Source organism: Gavia stellata, chromosome 4, assembly GCF_030936135.1.
Source record: "Gavia stellata isolate bGavSte3 chromosome 4, bGavSte3.hap2, whole genome shotgun sequence".
Lineage (NCBI taxonomy): Eukaryota > Metazoa > Chordata > Aves > Gaviiformes > Gaviidae > Gavia > Gavia stellata.
Genome location: NC_082597.1, coordinates 41180351 through 41196579, shown reverse-complemented (window position 1 = coordinate 41196579; position 16229 = coordinate 41180351). Strand labels below are relative to the sequence as shown.

The 16229-nt window shown below is 38.1% G+C and overlaps 1 protein-coding gene across 2 annotated transcripts; it reads right to left on the bottom strand.

The window, feature by feature from the left end:
- Nucleotides 1-502: 502 nt before the first annotated feature.
- Nucleotides 503-16011, bottom strand: TMEM19 (transmembrane protein 19). Of its 2 annotated transcripts, XM_059816570.1 has the most exons (7): nucleotides 15982-16011; nucleotides 15523-15673; nucleotides 8662-8775; nucleotides 7001-7138; nucleotides 6422-6676; nucleotides 5090-5299; nucleotides 503-2220 (listed from the first exon to the last, which is right to left on the bottom strand). In XM_059816570.1, the coding sequence occupies exons 2-7, from the start codon at nucleotides 15650-15652 to the stop codon at nucleotides 2057-2059; spliced, it is 1011 nt and encodes a 336-aa protein (XP_059672553.1). In that variant the 5' UTR covers nucleotides 15653-15673; nucleotides 15982-16011; the 3' UTR covers nucleotides 503-2056. The 2 variants fall into 2 exon arrangements, with proteins under 2 accessions (XP_059672553.1, XP_059672552.1); XM_059816569.1 differs by lacking the exon at nucleotides 15982-16011 and having other exon boundaries at nucleotides 15535-15669.
- Between the last annotated feature and the right edge of the window lie 218 nt (nucleotides 16012-16229).

The window sequence follows — 16229 nt, the reverse complement described above, 5'->3', positions numbered from 1 at the left end:
AATACACCCAAAGTTAACACTGTCCTTTTCAGAGTTCAAGAGTGCTCAGATCTTTCTAAATACTGGAGATTTATGAGTGGGAATTTTAAAAGCAACTCAGTGTCATCACTAAGACATGACAAATAAAAAATTCTGAATAATGGCCTTTGAAGGTCCCACTGGCAGGAGTTGTTCATTCAGATCACATTCATTCATATGATAACAGATCAAAGCATTTCATGCTTCTATGAATTTAAAATCACAGATGTCTTCTCACTATGGCAAGCTCTTTTTCAAATGAGACCCACATTAAACAGTGAAAAGCGCTGACCATGTCCACTTCAGTGTTTGAAAGTATACTTCGTTTCAGGAAACAAAAGAATACAAAAATAAGGTATTGAATTGAAAGAAAAAACATCTTACAAAAATTGTGTCTCTTAATTCTAGAAATCACAACAGTATTAGTAACATCTTGAAAGACAACTAATACAGTGTTTATTTAGGAGCAGCATAAATCCAAACAATGCATAAAAATCTCAAGTATTTATTGTTACAGTTTAAGTGCATATATTCCTTTTATAATTTTGTGCCTTTCCACGGGAACAGACACACAGCAGCCACACAATTTGTTCTTTTCAAAAGCTTTTACTAGTTTGAAATCTCATCTGTATAACTGGATAATACAGTGAACTAGTTCCAGTGATAAATTCCAGATTTATAGAGACTAGATTTCAAAAGAGTAAACTCAACATGGAAGGTGTTAAAATTTTTGAATATTCCCATAAAAGGTGACATAATACACAACTCAAGTGAATTAAGACAGGCAACATACACAAGGCATTTGTGAAAAAAATCAGATGTTTAACACAAAATACTCACCTATCTCTAAACATAAAAAGAAAAAGCTTTTTATAAGTTAACAGTATGGGCCCTACCTTCTGAATGTTGACAGTGACAGGTTATTATGGGGGTATCTCTAAGTTTAAATACAATCTGTGCTGGCTAAATTACTTTCACCTCTTTTATAAATTAATGATGGAAGATGGAATCACCTAACATAGGAGCCTGAGCACCAGAAGTTAAATTCCCATTTTGAAATGGTTTGTAAGTGAGACTTTCCCCTTTCACTACGAGGATAACCTCTGTAGCTTCTTTGGTTGAGGCCATCTTCTCTGAATAGCAACCCCAAACAAAATGGGAAACACTTCCACTGCTGAGAAAGAACCAAGGAGTAGTTTGGTCAGAATGCTAAACATTATGGAACAATTCCATGGTTATGGAAAAAATGTTCTATTTCTAAAGAGATGAATGTAAATTCATAACTGTAATCTTTCATTTAGGTAATTCAATAAGTACCACAGTATTGACAATCTTCATAAATATTAGTTTGGAAATAAAGATGTCAAAAAAGCACAGACAAATTTATTATTCTTACTGGAAAAACTAGTGAGTTTTTATTTTAAATTTAGTCTTTTGCTTCAAACATTATGTAGTGGCATCACTTTTACCAGCCCTATTCTCAGGAAAGTGGAGATAGTAGCAAGATACGGAATAGGCAACAAGGCTTGCTTCTCTCCCCCCACCCCAATATTTCCATAAAACCTTACATACTGTAGATTACGGGAAATACCAGAATTCACCCATTTCACCTGTGTTACCACTGCCTACATAAAGTTTCAGAGTACTTTTTGTCTGGCTTGGACAATAGCCACAATGCTCCATCACACTGATGAGACTTATTTCCAGCTTCTTGCCCTTCCAGATGCTGGGGACTGGAGAAAATATAGACACCCAACCCTTCAGCTCCATGAGGATAAATGAAGTGCCTCATCTCACTTGGCAATGATCTACATTCACTTAAAGAGCAGCAAGAGCATATTGACAAAACCCCTTTCTTGCCCTGACAGATGCCAATTGCCATATGAAACTTACAGCCTTAATAAGTTGAGATGGTAAGTCCTTTGGCCCTCTGAAAGTTTCAGATCCCTCTCTTCAAGAGAGTTCAAAGAGAACTCTTCAGAGCCTTTTGAGTAAGACTGAACATAAATGAATCACATGCAAAAAACCTTAAACCATTTCAACCCCTGGGCCAGAAACACCATGCCACGCCTGGAAGCACCAAAGCAATGATTATAGAAGAAAAAAGATTTACTGCGTTGTTGTCTAATATAGGTTTTCCAGATATGTGCTTGGAGTCTTTTGTTTGGTGGTTGACAACCATGCCAATATTCTGGTCAAAACCTGGGAAAAGATAAAAAACTTCGTTTTACAGAGTGAAACAAGCTGAAAAGAAACTTAGTAACTAAGTGTATGCAACTTCCTAAATTTAGTTTACTACTATGGTGTTAAACCTCTGTAAGAAAAGCCACCAACAGACTAAACTAAATTACAGTTAGTTTAATTTGGTAGCTTCAAAGAATTTGATATAAATGCAATACTTCATGTCAGAAGTTACTTCTTTTGAAAAGTTACGCTTCTGTCAGGTCTACTTCTTTCTTCACGTAGTTCCATAGCAAAGAAAGGAATGAAACACAAGCTAAATCAGAAGAGTAAAAAGCTATTCCCAGAGCCATTCTAAGGCAAAGGATGCTGTTTTGAACAGAACAGAAACAACTGATTAGCAACATGTGTTTCCTGTCAAGAAGATGTATTTGTTTTCAAAGGAAAATTATGGAAATAACATGTTACTTGATCTGACAGAAACCAAGCTCCCTTACAGAGGTTGAATTTAACATTTCTATTTACACAGCAGTTTTATACTACCAGCAGCTGGATTTTTTTTTCTTATTACTTAAGCCTTTTCTTGCTCTGCCTCTGTATTAGCAGTATTCTAGCACTGCGTTTCACACACTGTTATCCTATGTTTTGTCCAGCTGCATTATTTTATATGCTGATAAAAGCATAAAATTCTAGGATGCTTGATTTTAATGCCAACTCACACTATAGCGAAGTATTAGCTGGATATGTGCATATGCACACATTTAAGGTTGACATGCAGAAACATTCCAAAACAAATCAGCACATTTTATATTAACATTATTTTTCTCTGTAGATTTGAATATCTGCTAATACCCACAACACAGAATTTTCATTTTGAGCTGCTACTGTATTACAAAATTTTCAGCACCTCAGACACAACTTAAAAAACCCCACACCACAGACCTGCTTGGCAGGTACATAGCTGGTATTACATTTACCTTTGAATCATACATTTAAACCTAGCTTTGGGTAATGCAAATGAGCTACAGAAAAATCAAACTTCAAAGCCTGATAGTTTAACTCTTAACACTTGCTATGTTTTAGAAAGTCATCAGTTTTCTTGAGATAAAAACTGGGTATAAATTTTTATAAATATGTACCTCAAGTGCACATAAAGCATAGATTCAGAGCAGTAGGAAAGGTAACAGTAAGTCCTTCCATTAGCTTTGTTATTTACAGAATAGGTATGGCTTCAGACTGATAACACGGGAAAATTTGAATCTAATTCTGCACAACTATTCAGACAAAATTTTACTTAATAAATGTGTGGGCAGGGAAGGACTTTCCCTTAGAAACAGTGGGTATCACCAACTATTACATAAACCAAATCTAGGAAGATTACCAACAGGAAAAACACTGACAAAAGGGATAAGCAGTGGTAGCATAATGTTTTCAAAACAGACATAATTCTTTATTACCACTGCCATATTTATTTATTGTTTTTCAAGATGCTGCAGAGAGATTGGAGTATTTCTTATGAGACCACACTGAATAGGGATTGGAAAAGTGGGTTAAAGTAAGGAGGGACACAAAACCTAACAGTGTGCACCACATGAGCAGTGCTATTTCATCTATATCACAGCATATATATACCATAGCATATATGTGTATATAGTATACATACTCCAGCAGTGCTTATGAATTTGTGAAAGAAATTGTGGAACTTGCATACTGTCCCTGCTGCAGCTAGCAAAGTAAGTTGCTGAGCATGGAAAAATATCTGAAGTGAAGAAGAAACAGATGTTGATACATGCAGGCATGCATTAGCTAGGTTTACCACATTCTTTTAATACATCTGCCTCATGAGGGGCATGAAACATTGTCCAAGTGCTTAAGTGTTTCCTCTTTAGTACAGAAATATCTAAAAATTCCTCAAATGGTTAACCACTCCATTATATTTTGGACTTTCCTGGAACTACAAGGAATAGAGCATAAAAACTGCTGGAAAGCCAAATCCACAGTGTCAACAACAGTTTGCAGTTCTCACTTTGATGGTAGATTTAAAGGACTTGTATCCCTCAGGCAGTTCTGCGCATTCAAACCTCAACTTTCAATAAATAAATATACTGACAATGAATCTGAAAACTTAAGTACTCTCTGTAAACCAGCTGTTACACAGAATAGTGTCAGATACAGTCTTTAAACAATTTTTAAACATAGGGTAAGTTTACAGGTTAACGTAAAGGTTGTCTGTAGTGTTTATCACAGACAATAATCCTTAAAGGCAATGGGTAATTAAATACTGAAATAATTTAGAATCAGCCAGCCAACATTTTTTTTAAAAATGGACATGATTTTTTTTTTTTTTTAAAGTCACAGCTAGTTTGTGATAAGCTTAACTTACAGGAAACAGTACTCTATTAAGCAGTAAAAAACAGAATGTAAAATATTGTGCGCATTTTCCTGGAGCTTTTCTTATTTAATTTTTATGGCTGAGACTATTGCTAAGTCTTGGGAGTTAGAAATGGAGCTTCTGCAGTGACAACTTAATCTGCGCGGAATGGATAAAATTAAGCTGACATTTTCTCTTATAAAATGTTACCATAATTAGATATATAGAAAAGAAGAGGGCAGCAATTGCTTTTTCCAAGGTAACATGCTGGAGATCTCTGGTCTCTTTCAGTCCTCAACAAGACAGTAACATAAATCAAAAAGTGGAAAAGGACCAACTGCCCTTGCTCTTGTTTTCATTATCATGTCCATCACTCTGGTTCCCTTTGTCCTTTGTGTTGCTAATTCTGTATTCTTTCCATTTAAAAATCATGTCCTCAGCCCTTCTGGAAATCCAAGTCCATTTTTAGGTTACATTAGGAGAGGGTAAAAAAAAAAAAAAAAGAGAGAAGATTCTTACCACTGTATTGCATCGTAGCTCCCAAATATGAATCAACAATTGATCCCAGTAAGCCAGCTGCTGCACCAAACACAATAATGGGCCATTGTGGAGCAGATATTTCCAGATCAGTCACGAAAATGAGTTGTGTTATGAAGTAGGCTATACCTACTGCCATGCCCCCAAGCAAACTTGAGAGCAGGCCCACTAAAGTAATTGCTCCATTAGTACCTAAATCAAAACAAAACCAAGCTGATTTACAAACTTTTTCTTAAAGACTTGTATTTCTTCAAATGTTTTATATGAAAGCAAAACTGTGTTCATAGTGATCTTCCCGCCTTACATCCACAAGGCTCTGCTACCACAGCTTTTATTTACAATTCCCTTTATGCTGCTGAGAAGCTTGATCTGTACCATTACAGCATATTACTATTACTTTTCCTTTCTCTAAGGCTAGTTATCTAGACATATTCATTAGCATTAAATTAAATAAAACCAGATAGCACACCTTGCAGTGTCACCTGGTATTTGTGTGCTGGGGGAGGGGGTGGGGTGGGGTGGGGTGGGGGCGGGCAGTTGAGGAGGGGAGAAAAATGTATTTGCTCCAAAAATACAGAGCTTGAGATGCGCATGTTATTAAAACAATGCCTCTTTCAGAAGAGGTATACCAAGATATATTTCACCAACAAATTTAAGAGAAAGGAAGACATTTGACAGCTCACTGAATAAAAACCTGAAGAACACTTACAAAAAGAAAAAAAAATGCCCACGCATTTAAATCCTATCCCACAAGACCTAAAACTCAGATCAACATGCCAGCAAGACTCAAAAAACACATGCTGCTTTAAGGTAGCAATGTCATCCACTATGCAGACAAGGTTTCACAGACAGAATATTCACTTTACCCACCTTTGGTAAGACGTTAAAGGAAATGAGAGATTTGGTTAAGCAGCAAATCTTCTATAGTGTCTGCATTGAACGCATATATATTCTTCTACTGATTAAAATTTTAATGTCTGAAAAATTCAGATGATAACTTGTATTCTTTATATTAGTGGCAGAATAAATACTTTTAATAGTACCAGAGATGAGAAGTGACAGCATTCACTAAGAATGATTTTAGCTCCCTGGATGCTATGTTGGTGTATCTCACCAACAAGATGCAGCAGGAACACAACGGAGTAAATTCCATTTCAGAGAATACATTTCTGCTAATATTTTCTAATCCCAGATTTCTGATGTTTGGGGTTTTTTGGCACTTTTTTTTTTAACTTTTCAAGTTGGATGCATAATTCAAAGCAGATCAGCAAAATATTAAGACAAGAACATGTAGAACAGGTTGTTGTTCCTCACCTACTGGAACCTCTTCCCAGGTTGTTATCAACCTTGGCTTGCTTTTACTCATAACGCTACCGATCTCTGAAGCCCATGTATCACCAGCAGAGCACGCCAAAGCTCCCAAAAGGGATAAGCACATCCATGATGCAGTGTATTGCTTTGAAAAGTCTATTGGAATTTCACCCGGTCCATTTTCTATCATATATAAGACAGCCAGCTCAGTAGGAACACCACCATTACAGACTACTTGCACCCAATTCCTCTGTCCACCTAAAGTGACAAAAACTAAATTTTAGTATTTTCAGGCAAAACACTTAGACAGGCAACAGCATGTGACAAAAGCAAAATACACATAAAGTTAAATTTAAAAAGACACACTTTCAAATCAGAAACTAGATAGCAATTTATTACACAGAACAGAAGCAAAAGCAAAGTCGCTTGCTAATGTTCATAAGGCTAAGGGTGGAGGGGAGGCACGAAAACAGTGTTCCCTATACTAGATGTTACATCTCATCTGAACATTTGGAAGGAAGAGGAATATGCAGTACTTATTCTCTATGAGGGATCTGAAAGAATTAAAATGTTATGATTTACCTTCTTTGTATTCTGAATCTATTTGCTTCTTTATATCTTTTTTCCATTTAGTAAGTTTTGAAGAAGTAACAAAAAATACAAACAAAGAAGTGAAGAAACTGTAATTTGCAACTGTAAGGATAAATCCAACCACCAATCCTATGAAGAAAAAAAAAGTATATAAAGTTCCTCCATGTAACAATGTCTGCTTTGCAAAGCAATTAAGTATTTTCAATCTCTTGGATATGAAGAGTATCTTCATGATAAACCTAAGACAATCATGCAATAACAGAATTACTGAAGCACCTAATACCTCTATGAGAATTCCAGTGATATCTTGACTGAAAAAAAATGAGTTTTTATATTTTTCTCTTAAATTTTATTCCTTAATTGCTAATTTTATTGCTACTGCTCAAGTGCATGATTTTTTAAGACCTCTTGCCACAAATCAGTAATACTATGCAAAAATAGAAGAGCAATAAAAAAACACAGGCCAAAGGATATCTAATTGAAATGTAAGTACCCTGCCTGAAGAATACGATGATTTGTACAAGAAGCATATATACAGCTGTGGCTGTGTCTCCACCAGCAAGTTTATATTCAATTTGGGAATCAAATCCCTCCTCCGAGGTCTCTAAGATAACCTGGATAACCCTCCTCCATATCTTAACAGCTGCTACTTCTCCCTTCTGTACTTAATTTTCTTTTTTTGTTTCTGATTTTTATGTCATCTTTTTCTTTCTGTGATTTTCTGAAGTATTTGAGCTCCTGGATGTGCTTCTTTATCTCCTCCTCCACAGGGGAGGTCTAATTCTCACTGCCCACCATGAGATTACAATTCTTCACAACTGAAAGAAAATTGGCCGCACTTAAAGCAAATGCAAATATAAGCTGGCTAGCGGAGCTGTTATGCTAAGAGGTAAAAACACAGCAGAATAGAAAAGATGGGTTTTTTTTTTTCTAATTTAGAAAATGCTCCCCTTAACTCACAGACAGAACAAGACTTTCAAAATGGATGACACGGAAGGAAAGGATTTGAGGTCCTGTCTCTTCCCATTGACCATCAATTCGGACAATGTCACAAGACAAGGGTGAATCACCTCACACGGAAATCTTGCATCAGATGCCAACGATCACTATTGTACACTACGTTGGGGTTTTTCTCACGTAGTCAAGAAAAACCTTTGTTAAAAGATTTATTTTTCTTCTCATTTTTGGGAAGCAAAAAATGCCTAAAACTGCTCATATTACAGAAAGGAGAACCATGTTATCTTTACTGGTTGGTTTCCTACCAGGCAGGTAGGCTGCTGACAGGGCTCAATTTTATGGTATTTCTTTACCACTGCCTCTGCCTTTTCATTATCTCTATGTGAATCCATCTATATGTTAAACAAAACCATGTGATTTAACTGCTGTACTGAAGTTTAAAACAATCTTATAGGTTTATATAAATCTGATGACAATATTAATCAAATTAGTTACAAACAGCAGCAAAAATTAATGACTATTTAAACAGGCATGAGAAAAAAAATCAGTATGAATTCAAGGTATATATGCTTACATTTATACTTTTATTATAATAGAACTAGGTAGGAAAGTCTTAAAAGAATATTACGTACAATAAAAAGGACCTTAATTTAGTTTATTAAATGTTTAACTGAATCGTCTCAGAAAAAACATACCTCCCAATGCACCACTGTGATCAAGACTCTTCTTCTTAAAACCCTGTGTAGCAATTATTAGTGGAACCAAGACTGAAAAAAGCCAGCGCCATGGAGAAATGGGTCGTAAAGTACCTGATAAATCAAATAAAATGGTTACAGATCATTCTTATAAGCCTTTTTAATGCCTTTATATCTTAAAAGTAATTAGCTTATAGTATATATTTAAAATCTGATCTTAATAGATATTAAACTTTTTACTCTTTAGAAGAAATATATTCTTATGAATGGAAGACCAAAATATCTGCAATGATCTACTCCATTTTTCTATTCAGCTTTCACGGAAAAAAGACATTAAATTAACTAAAATTAATTAAAAAGAAATAGCAAATGTGTCAAGAAATAAACATAGTGGTATTTTCCATTCTAAAAGGGATTTATAAACTCCAAAAATTAACATTCAAAATGTTAAGACCAGCTGAAACCTGATTTGGATAGAACAGGTAAGTGCAGATTTTGGGAAAAAAAAACAACCCATACATTCACAGTAAGTTATGTAGGATTCAGTTCCAAATATGAGTAAGATTCAAACTAAAATTCCTGTTACCAAAACATGTAAAGACACTGCAAAGCAACTTTAAGTAAATAAATTAGTGCAAGAGCTTCCCTCATAGATCATGTTATGACTGATTCTCTGGCAACTACAATAACAAATATGAATTTTTTATTACTATTATGATTCTTTTCTTGATGAAGTTTCAGAAAATATGGCAGCAATAAAGGGAATGAACAACACTGTCTATGGTCACTAACGCTTTTAAGCATTGTAACGGAAGGAAAATTAGAACAATATACTGGAAGCTTTACGTTGTTTTTCAAGCCATCCCAAATACCAGTGTTTTGGGAAAAGTAATTCTTGTTTATAAAAAGCTTTACCTTGGTAGTTTTTGGCTATGAAAAGCAAGCAACTTTTTTCATCATCTGTGTATTCTGAATTATTCCTAAGATGTGCCTAATGCTGTCACTTTGTTGTCTATGCCATCAATCAGAATTTTACACTATGTTAATAGGACTGCTGTTACTTGGCTGACAGAAGACTTTATAAGTAGTTTCATGTCTATGTGGAGAGAAGACATCAGCATGCATATAAGCTATCTAATGGCTTTAATATTACCATCATATCCTTTTTATTCTAGTTTGGAAAACTTACATATTCTGTGAGTTACAGTGATACTTGATGCCATCTAATAAAACCAGCAGGAAGTCCTGCAGTTCATGTATACATTCATTTTGTACAGCGATTCTGTCCTGCTGGTCTGTGAACAAATCATCAGTTTAATCACAGCATCACTGATAATTTACACTGATGCAAGAAAGAAAGTTTAGATGCTTTAGTTTTAAAAAAGAAATACTCCTCTTTTGTTGGTATCCAAAACGTTCTGACTGCTTCCACACTATACTTGGTCGAAAATACGAGAACTTCCAAACTGGATCAAGCCAAACATCTGTCTGACTCAGAATCCCATCTGGCAGTGGTAAGCCTCACATGTGGAAGGGAAGAGTGTAAGGAATAGATAAGACTGATCTTCCCTGTTTTATTGGGAACTTTCATGTTGGCATTTCTAAAATCCCCCATATATTTGTCCAATCCATTTTTATAAACAGTTACAATTTTCATCTCCACAACCACCCACAGAACTGAATTCTGGTTTTAGATGCACTGAAAAAGCCCTTTCAAAAAGACGAACAACAAAGATTCTGCTGCCTCCAGTTTCATCAGACATCTACTAAATTTTATGACCAACTGAATAATGATTTCCTATTCACATTCTTCCTGCCATTCATGACCTATAAAGATGTCCCCTTTCTATGCTGAAATATCTTTACCTATTTAAGTCCTCTTCAAATGGATGCTGTTACCTCCTCTGATGATCCTTGCTGCCTTCACTGTTCCTTTCTAATTCTGCTATTGGCATTTTGAAATGGCATTGACCGCAAGCACACGCAGTACTCATCGCAGACAGAGCCAAAGATTTTACAATTTCTGACAATTTTTTGGCTGAGTCAACGGTGTTTCATTTCTAAAAAAAGATGTGAATATGTTAAGTAGCTTGGATGGTGTAATTCCCCTCCCTCAATTACCTGCTTGTATTGAACTAGGCTACTTAGCTCTTCAGTCATGCAGTATATTAATCACAGACAGGTGTGGTGTAAAACACGTATTTGCCCTGCTGCTCCTTGTTCTTCTCATCTTTTCTTGCATTACTATCTGATCGCCTTTATCCATGGTAACCACACTCTTGGGTCCCTCTCTCCACCACAGCAGCATATCTCAGGGAGAATTTATATCCCTCAGGACCTGAGAACACATCCGTTATCTCTACAATGGATGTTCTTACAAATTGATTAACCATACATTTTTCACCAAAAGGGCTAGTCCTAGAAACATGCAAAGGAAACTAGGAACACTTAAAAAATTAAACTTATTTCAGCAAGCCACTGGGTTCCCAAAATAATGTTTTTTAATAAAGAACAATATATGCTATCCATTTTTGTATTTAAGGAAAGGTAGCCACATGACGTGCGAGTCGGCTGTTATACAGTCTGCTTTCCACCTGAATATTTATCCTCAAGCAAGCCTGAAGTTATGTAGTGCAGTTTTCCTTGTCCTGTCTGTTTCTCTAATCTACAGAAAATTTGGCTTAGCTGAGAATCACAGATGATTTAGACTTCTTATTCTTTACTTTGCATAGCCACTCTCGACCGCAAACACACGCACACCCTCTTCCCAACCTGGCAGCAGTATAGACAACTAACTGCACACTTCGGTCTGGAGTGTTGCAGAGACTTGTTGAAAAGCAAGCTGCATGCAACAATTTCATGTCTTGTAGTATGTATTTACTGTCAGAAATTTTTTCTTCTCTGAGGATTTTCTAGACTAATTCTTTTCCGCTTCTATGTTCCACTGCCTTCCCTGTTATTTTTTCTCAATTTTATTTAGAACAGCACAATCAAACAGATTTAGCGTCAAGAGAGTTTCTTTTCACTTGTACAACATGTTCGCATGAGAAATATTTTCTTTGTGGCATGGTATATTCAGCACAGACTGAAAACAGGTATTTAAGCTAGGAGATACCTTTCTTTTTCTGTGAAGTAATGTGCTGCACATAATGGGGGAATCCTTTTCACCGATTTTTTTCTCTGACAGCAGCTGCAACTGAATTGCCATATTACTTAAGTCCCTCCTTGTGATTTCTCATCAGTATCGATTAACAAGACAGCTCTGAGCTTCCTCTTTACTTTGTCTACTAGTCAAGATAATTTAATCAAACTGAGTTTCCTGTGTTACAGCTATTCAAATATTTGATTGTAGGTTATTGGCTTTCTCACAGAGCTAACAATACATTGCATGGTTTAAATCGATGGATTCCTTGCTTTCATATGAAAGCAATTCTACATAATCAAAGCTTCTGTATTTGGAAAGTATACTGCTTTTCGGGAACTGAAGAGAAATAAATTATTTCAGGTCTAGTATTAACATCTATACAGAAATGGCTCACCTGTTATCCTCCTTGTTACACAGAAAAAAACCCCAACTTAGAATGTTTTGAAGTATTTAACTGGAAATTAGTCAAACCCAAAACTTTTTACAAGAAAGGATTGCTTTTAAATGATATTCTTTGCTCACAATTATTAAATTTGAACTGCCAAGACAGACCACTTGAACAACTCCCAAACAAAAAAATGCTAGTTTTCAAAACTCTAAATGCTTTACTTTTAAAAACAAAACTGAATAGAAAAAAATCAAGCTATTTTCTCATCAAAGTATCTACAGAGCTTTCTAAAAAGTATTTTCTTGAGTTCCCAGTTTGTTCCCTCTGCTTAGTCATTCAAGTCACTATGATCTGAATTTAAACAAGCTTGCAGAACAGGAAAACAATATCCCCCTCAGCTGTCATAATTCCACACTATTCCACAAAGCACTAGTGTCCATAGCAACTTATCTTCTAAGGAGACAATTTATGAATGTCCTAAACATATTTGTTTTCTTCTAAAACTGCAGAACATTTACTAAAATAAAAGCAGTTGTTGAAGTTAATAAAGGAGTTGTTATTGTTCAGTTAAAAGGTATAGTATTTTAATCATAAAACTGACTCAATAAATTATCGCAGTAGAACTCTTACAACCTTTATATTCTATCACCTCATTTTGACTTTAAATTGTAAGACACAAACTTCATTGCAATAGATGCCAAAAGTACATCTTAGAGAATACTGAAGTTTAGAAGTCTGAGAAGAAATTGTTCCTTAATACTACAGTTTAAAAGTCTTCCATTTTGCAGTCAGAGAGAAAAGAAAGCTATTGATTATATCCTGAACTACACTACTTTGAGAGAATTTCACTACCAGAAAAAATGACAAGCCAGTCTACTAGGTGAAAGTGGCATGACCACATTCTAAAAAAATCAGCCCTTCCAACCCTTTTGAACTTGATGTAAGGCTCTCAAAAAAATACTTTTAAGTTGATGACCATCTCAGTAAGTAGTCAAGCGACAGTTTTTGTTAAAAAAACCCTACAAACTTTTAAAAAGTAAATCTAATTGTTAATGTAGCTTTTGAGCGAAAAAATACAAATTCATGAGAAGTTATTTATCACATCTGCTACACAAGTGTAACAGATCACATGCCTAGAATTAAAGTAGGTTTCAAACTCATAGACGACAGATTTCACATAGGCACAGCAGCTTGTGTTGCTGGAAAGGTAAATGTGATGGTTTTCACTGAAAACTTTTGCGTCAGCAGTACCTAGAGCTTTGCAGATATACAGGCTCCCCGTTACAAAGTAGGGCAAACACATTTCACAGTAAGCCACTTGTCATTGCAAGCACAAAGATTCACAAGATGAAAACTTTTCTTCAGTGTACTAAAAAGCCCCAATGCTGCAGAAGGTGTGCAAGGGAGTCTTGCAGCCAAGAGTTGACTCAAAAACTCAGAAGACAAGCACCGGCTGTGTATGAAGAGATCTCCAGTGCTCTACTCTGGTATCGCTAATCACAAACCAAGAAGGTTCTTGATATTAACTTGACTGTGACCAGTACCAGAACACAAAGGGGTTCTTTTTGGTTGTTTAACAAACAGAATTTTCATCTTTTTAAGGTCATTTTTAAGCTGACCTTTTTCTATTTCCTTTGGGGGGGGAAGAAAAGTATCGGTACTAAATTACTACTAAATGTAAGCAGTTAAGACTAAGAACACGTTCATCAGTTTGTTATGGATTCTTCAACACTCCCATTTTATCAACATTTTGGTCACTGTTTGGTGCTTAAGCATTACTATGAACTATAAACTATAAATTAATAAAATGTATGTTTGTAGATTTTTATATTTATGGTTAAGGACTGTGAATTTCATCGCTTTTATGGGCTGAACTTAAGTTATCATTCCCACTTCATTAAGCCCACTCCTACTATACACTTCATTCACTTCCTCAAGCCAAGGTCTTTCCACAGTCTCAGGCAAACGGACAAAAGTTGTTATGTCCTTCTTGTTCCACAGTCATTCTCCACAAAAAAAAGAATTTGTCTGCTGCCTCCTCCTTTGTATCAGTCCCTATCCTGATTCACCTGATACCAGGTCTCTCCACTCTATGCTGTCAATTCTCAATCACATTAGATAGCAAGGAGCAGAATACCCTAATCATAGGCAAAACTCAGAGAGCTATACCTATGGAGAGCAGACATGCACAAATGAAGTTGCGCGTTTCAATCCAACTTGGCTAGCTCTAAATGACACAAACAAAACCTGTTTGTGAAGCCTGCTTCTGCATACCTTCTCTGCCTCTGGCATCTCACTGCACGCCAAAGTAGAAGTGTCCAGACAACACAGATTTAATGCTGTATCAGGATTAATATTCCATCCTAAAACCTGAAGCACTGAAAAACACTGAGCACAGACATCCAACTGCCACTGCAAAAGCCAGCTTATACTGGTGGGATATTTATTCTAGCTTCTTCTGGATCCAGGATGACACTAAGCAGTTGAGGGTGTTCATACTGCATCCCTAGGCACTCTCAGCAGCACTGCAATGACACTGGAGCTCTTCCTGCATGAAATTAGCTGAGGTCTTAAGGACAGGTCTTTACCTGACCTGGGAAAGCAGTTAAACTCTTCTAGGCTTGAACTGATGCTGGAGGCAGTACTGCTGCTTTTGCACACTGCTGTAAAAATGGTCCGAGAACTGAAATGATAGACCACAGAAGTACTAGTGTCCCTGCAACTACACACAACTAACCCACAGCTTGCCTGAGTTGCCTGAACAGAACACTAGGCTGACTGTATACACCCATGCCAGAGACTCTATGCATACATCCCTCTCTTTTTGTACCATTTCCCCTGTTTCTTTGTTCCTCGACGAAGGAACGCTTCTTGCGTGCCCTGTTCAAAGGCTGCGTGTGCATTCCTAAAACTGTTTTGAAGGCTAGCACACTCCTCCCATGCTGTCACTAAATCCCCTGATAGAGAAAGACATCTATCAGCTCGCTCTTTCTTTTCACTTTTTCATTTTTATCTTATTTGGTTTATTTTAGGGAGATAAATCACAAAGGATACCAACATTTTAAATACAACGGGTTCCCCAGGCAGAGCTGCGAAGAAGGGTACAGTGGCTGTTAACACCTCCTAAACCCTTATCAGCTACTGTCAGGACGGAGGTTTTCAGCTCCACTGACGATGGAAGGGGCTGTGCACACCCCTCTTCCAATCCTCCATCCCCACCAGCCTGCAGGGGCTGGAGGGGAGGGCGGTGGGGGGCGGGAGTTTCGGCTCGCCCCTCGCCCTGCCCTGCCCTGCCGACCTCTCCCCAGCCCCCGGCCTTTGGACTCACCGTAGTACGTACTTGCAGTTATGGACACGATCCAGAAAGCCAGAGAAATACAAATGAGCAAGTTCAGGACGACAATATTCGCCATCATCTTGAGGCACTCTTTGAAGAAGTCCTCCTGGGAATAGGACATAGGAAGCCAGAGGGAGAACACCTGGCGAGGAAGCACAAGGCGCAGCGCATCAGCGACACCGCTACCTCCTCCTCCTCCTCCTGCCCGGCTAAAGCCTTAGCCCAGCCCAGCCCAGCCCAGCCCGGCCCGGCCCGGCCCGGCCCGGCCCGGCCCGCATCGCCCCCGCGGCCGCCTCTCGCCCCCGGCGCCTCGGGGCGCTGCGAGGCGACACCAAGGCGGACTGAGGCCACCCCCCGCCCGCTCGGGACTGGGCTAAGCTGCGCGGCGCTCGGTGGCTGGAGGCCCCCGCACTGTCTCCCCTCCCTATACCGCCCGCCTCCGCCATCGACCTGCTGCCCCGACCCGCCGCCGCCGCCACCATCTCGGCCCGCCGCCGCTCCGCGCATGCTCCGCTGGCCGCCGCGCGAGCGCCTGCCCCCGCCTGCGTCTCCGTCGGCGGGGAGGGAGAAGGCACCCTGCGTCGCGCGACGGTACGGCGGGGCCCTGCCCGCGCTGCGGCCGCGTCGAGGCAGTGCCCTCCCCTCCCCGCCGCGGAGGCGCTCTGGCGTCCCGTCCATCGCGCGTGGGCGCTGTTTTC

Coding starts and splice junctions, on each gene's coding strand:
- TMEM19 (XM_059816570.1), bottom strand. CDS start 15,652: ATGTCCTATTCCCAGGAGGACTTCTTCAAAGAGTGCCTCAAGATGATG. Junction 8,776..15,522: donor AACTGCAAGTACGTACTACG/GTGAGTCCAAAG, acceptor TTGATTTATCAG/GTACTTTACGACCCATTTCT. Junction 6,677..7,000: donor AGATTCAGAATACAAAGAAG/GTAAATCATAAC, acceptor TTGTCACTTTAG/GTGGACAGAGGAATTGGGTG.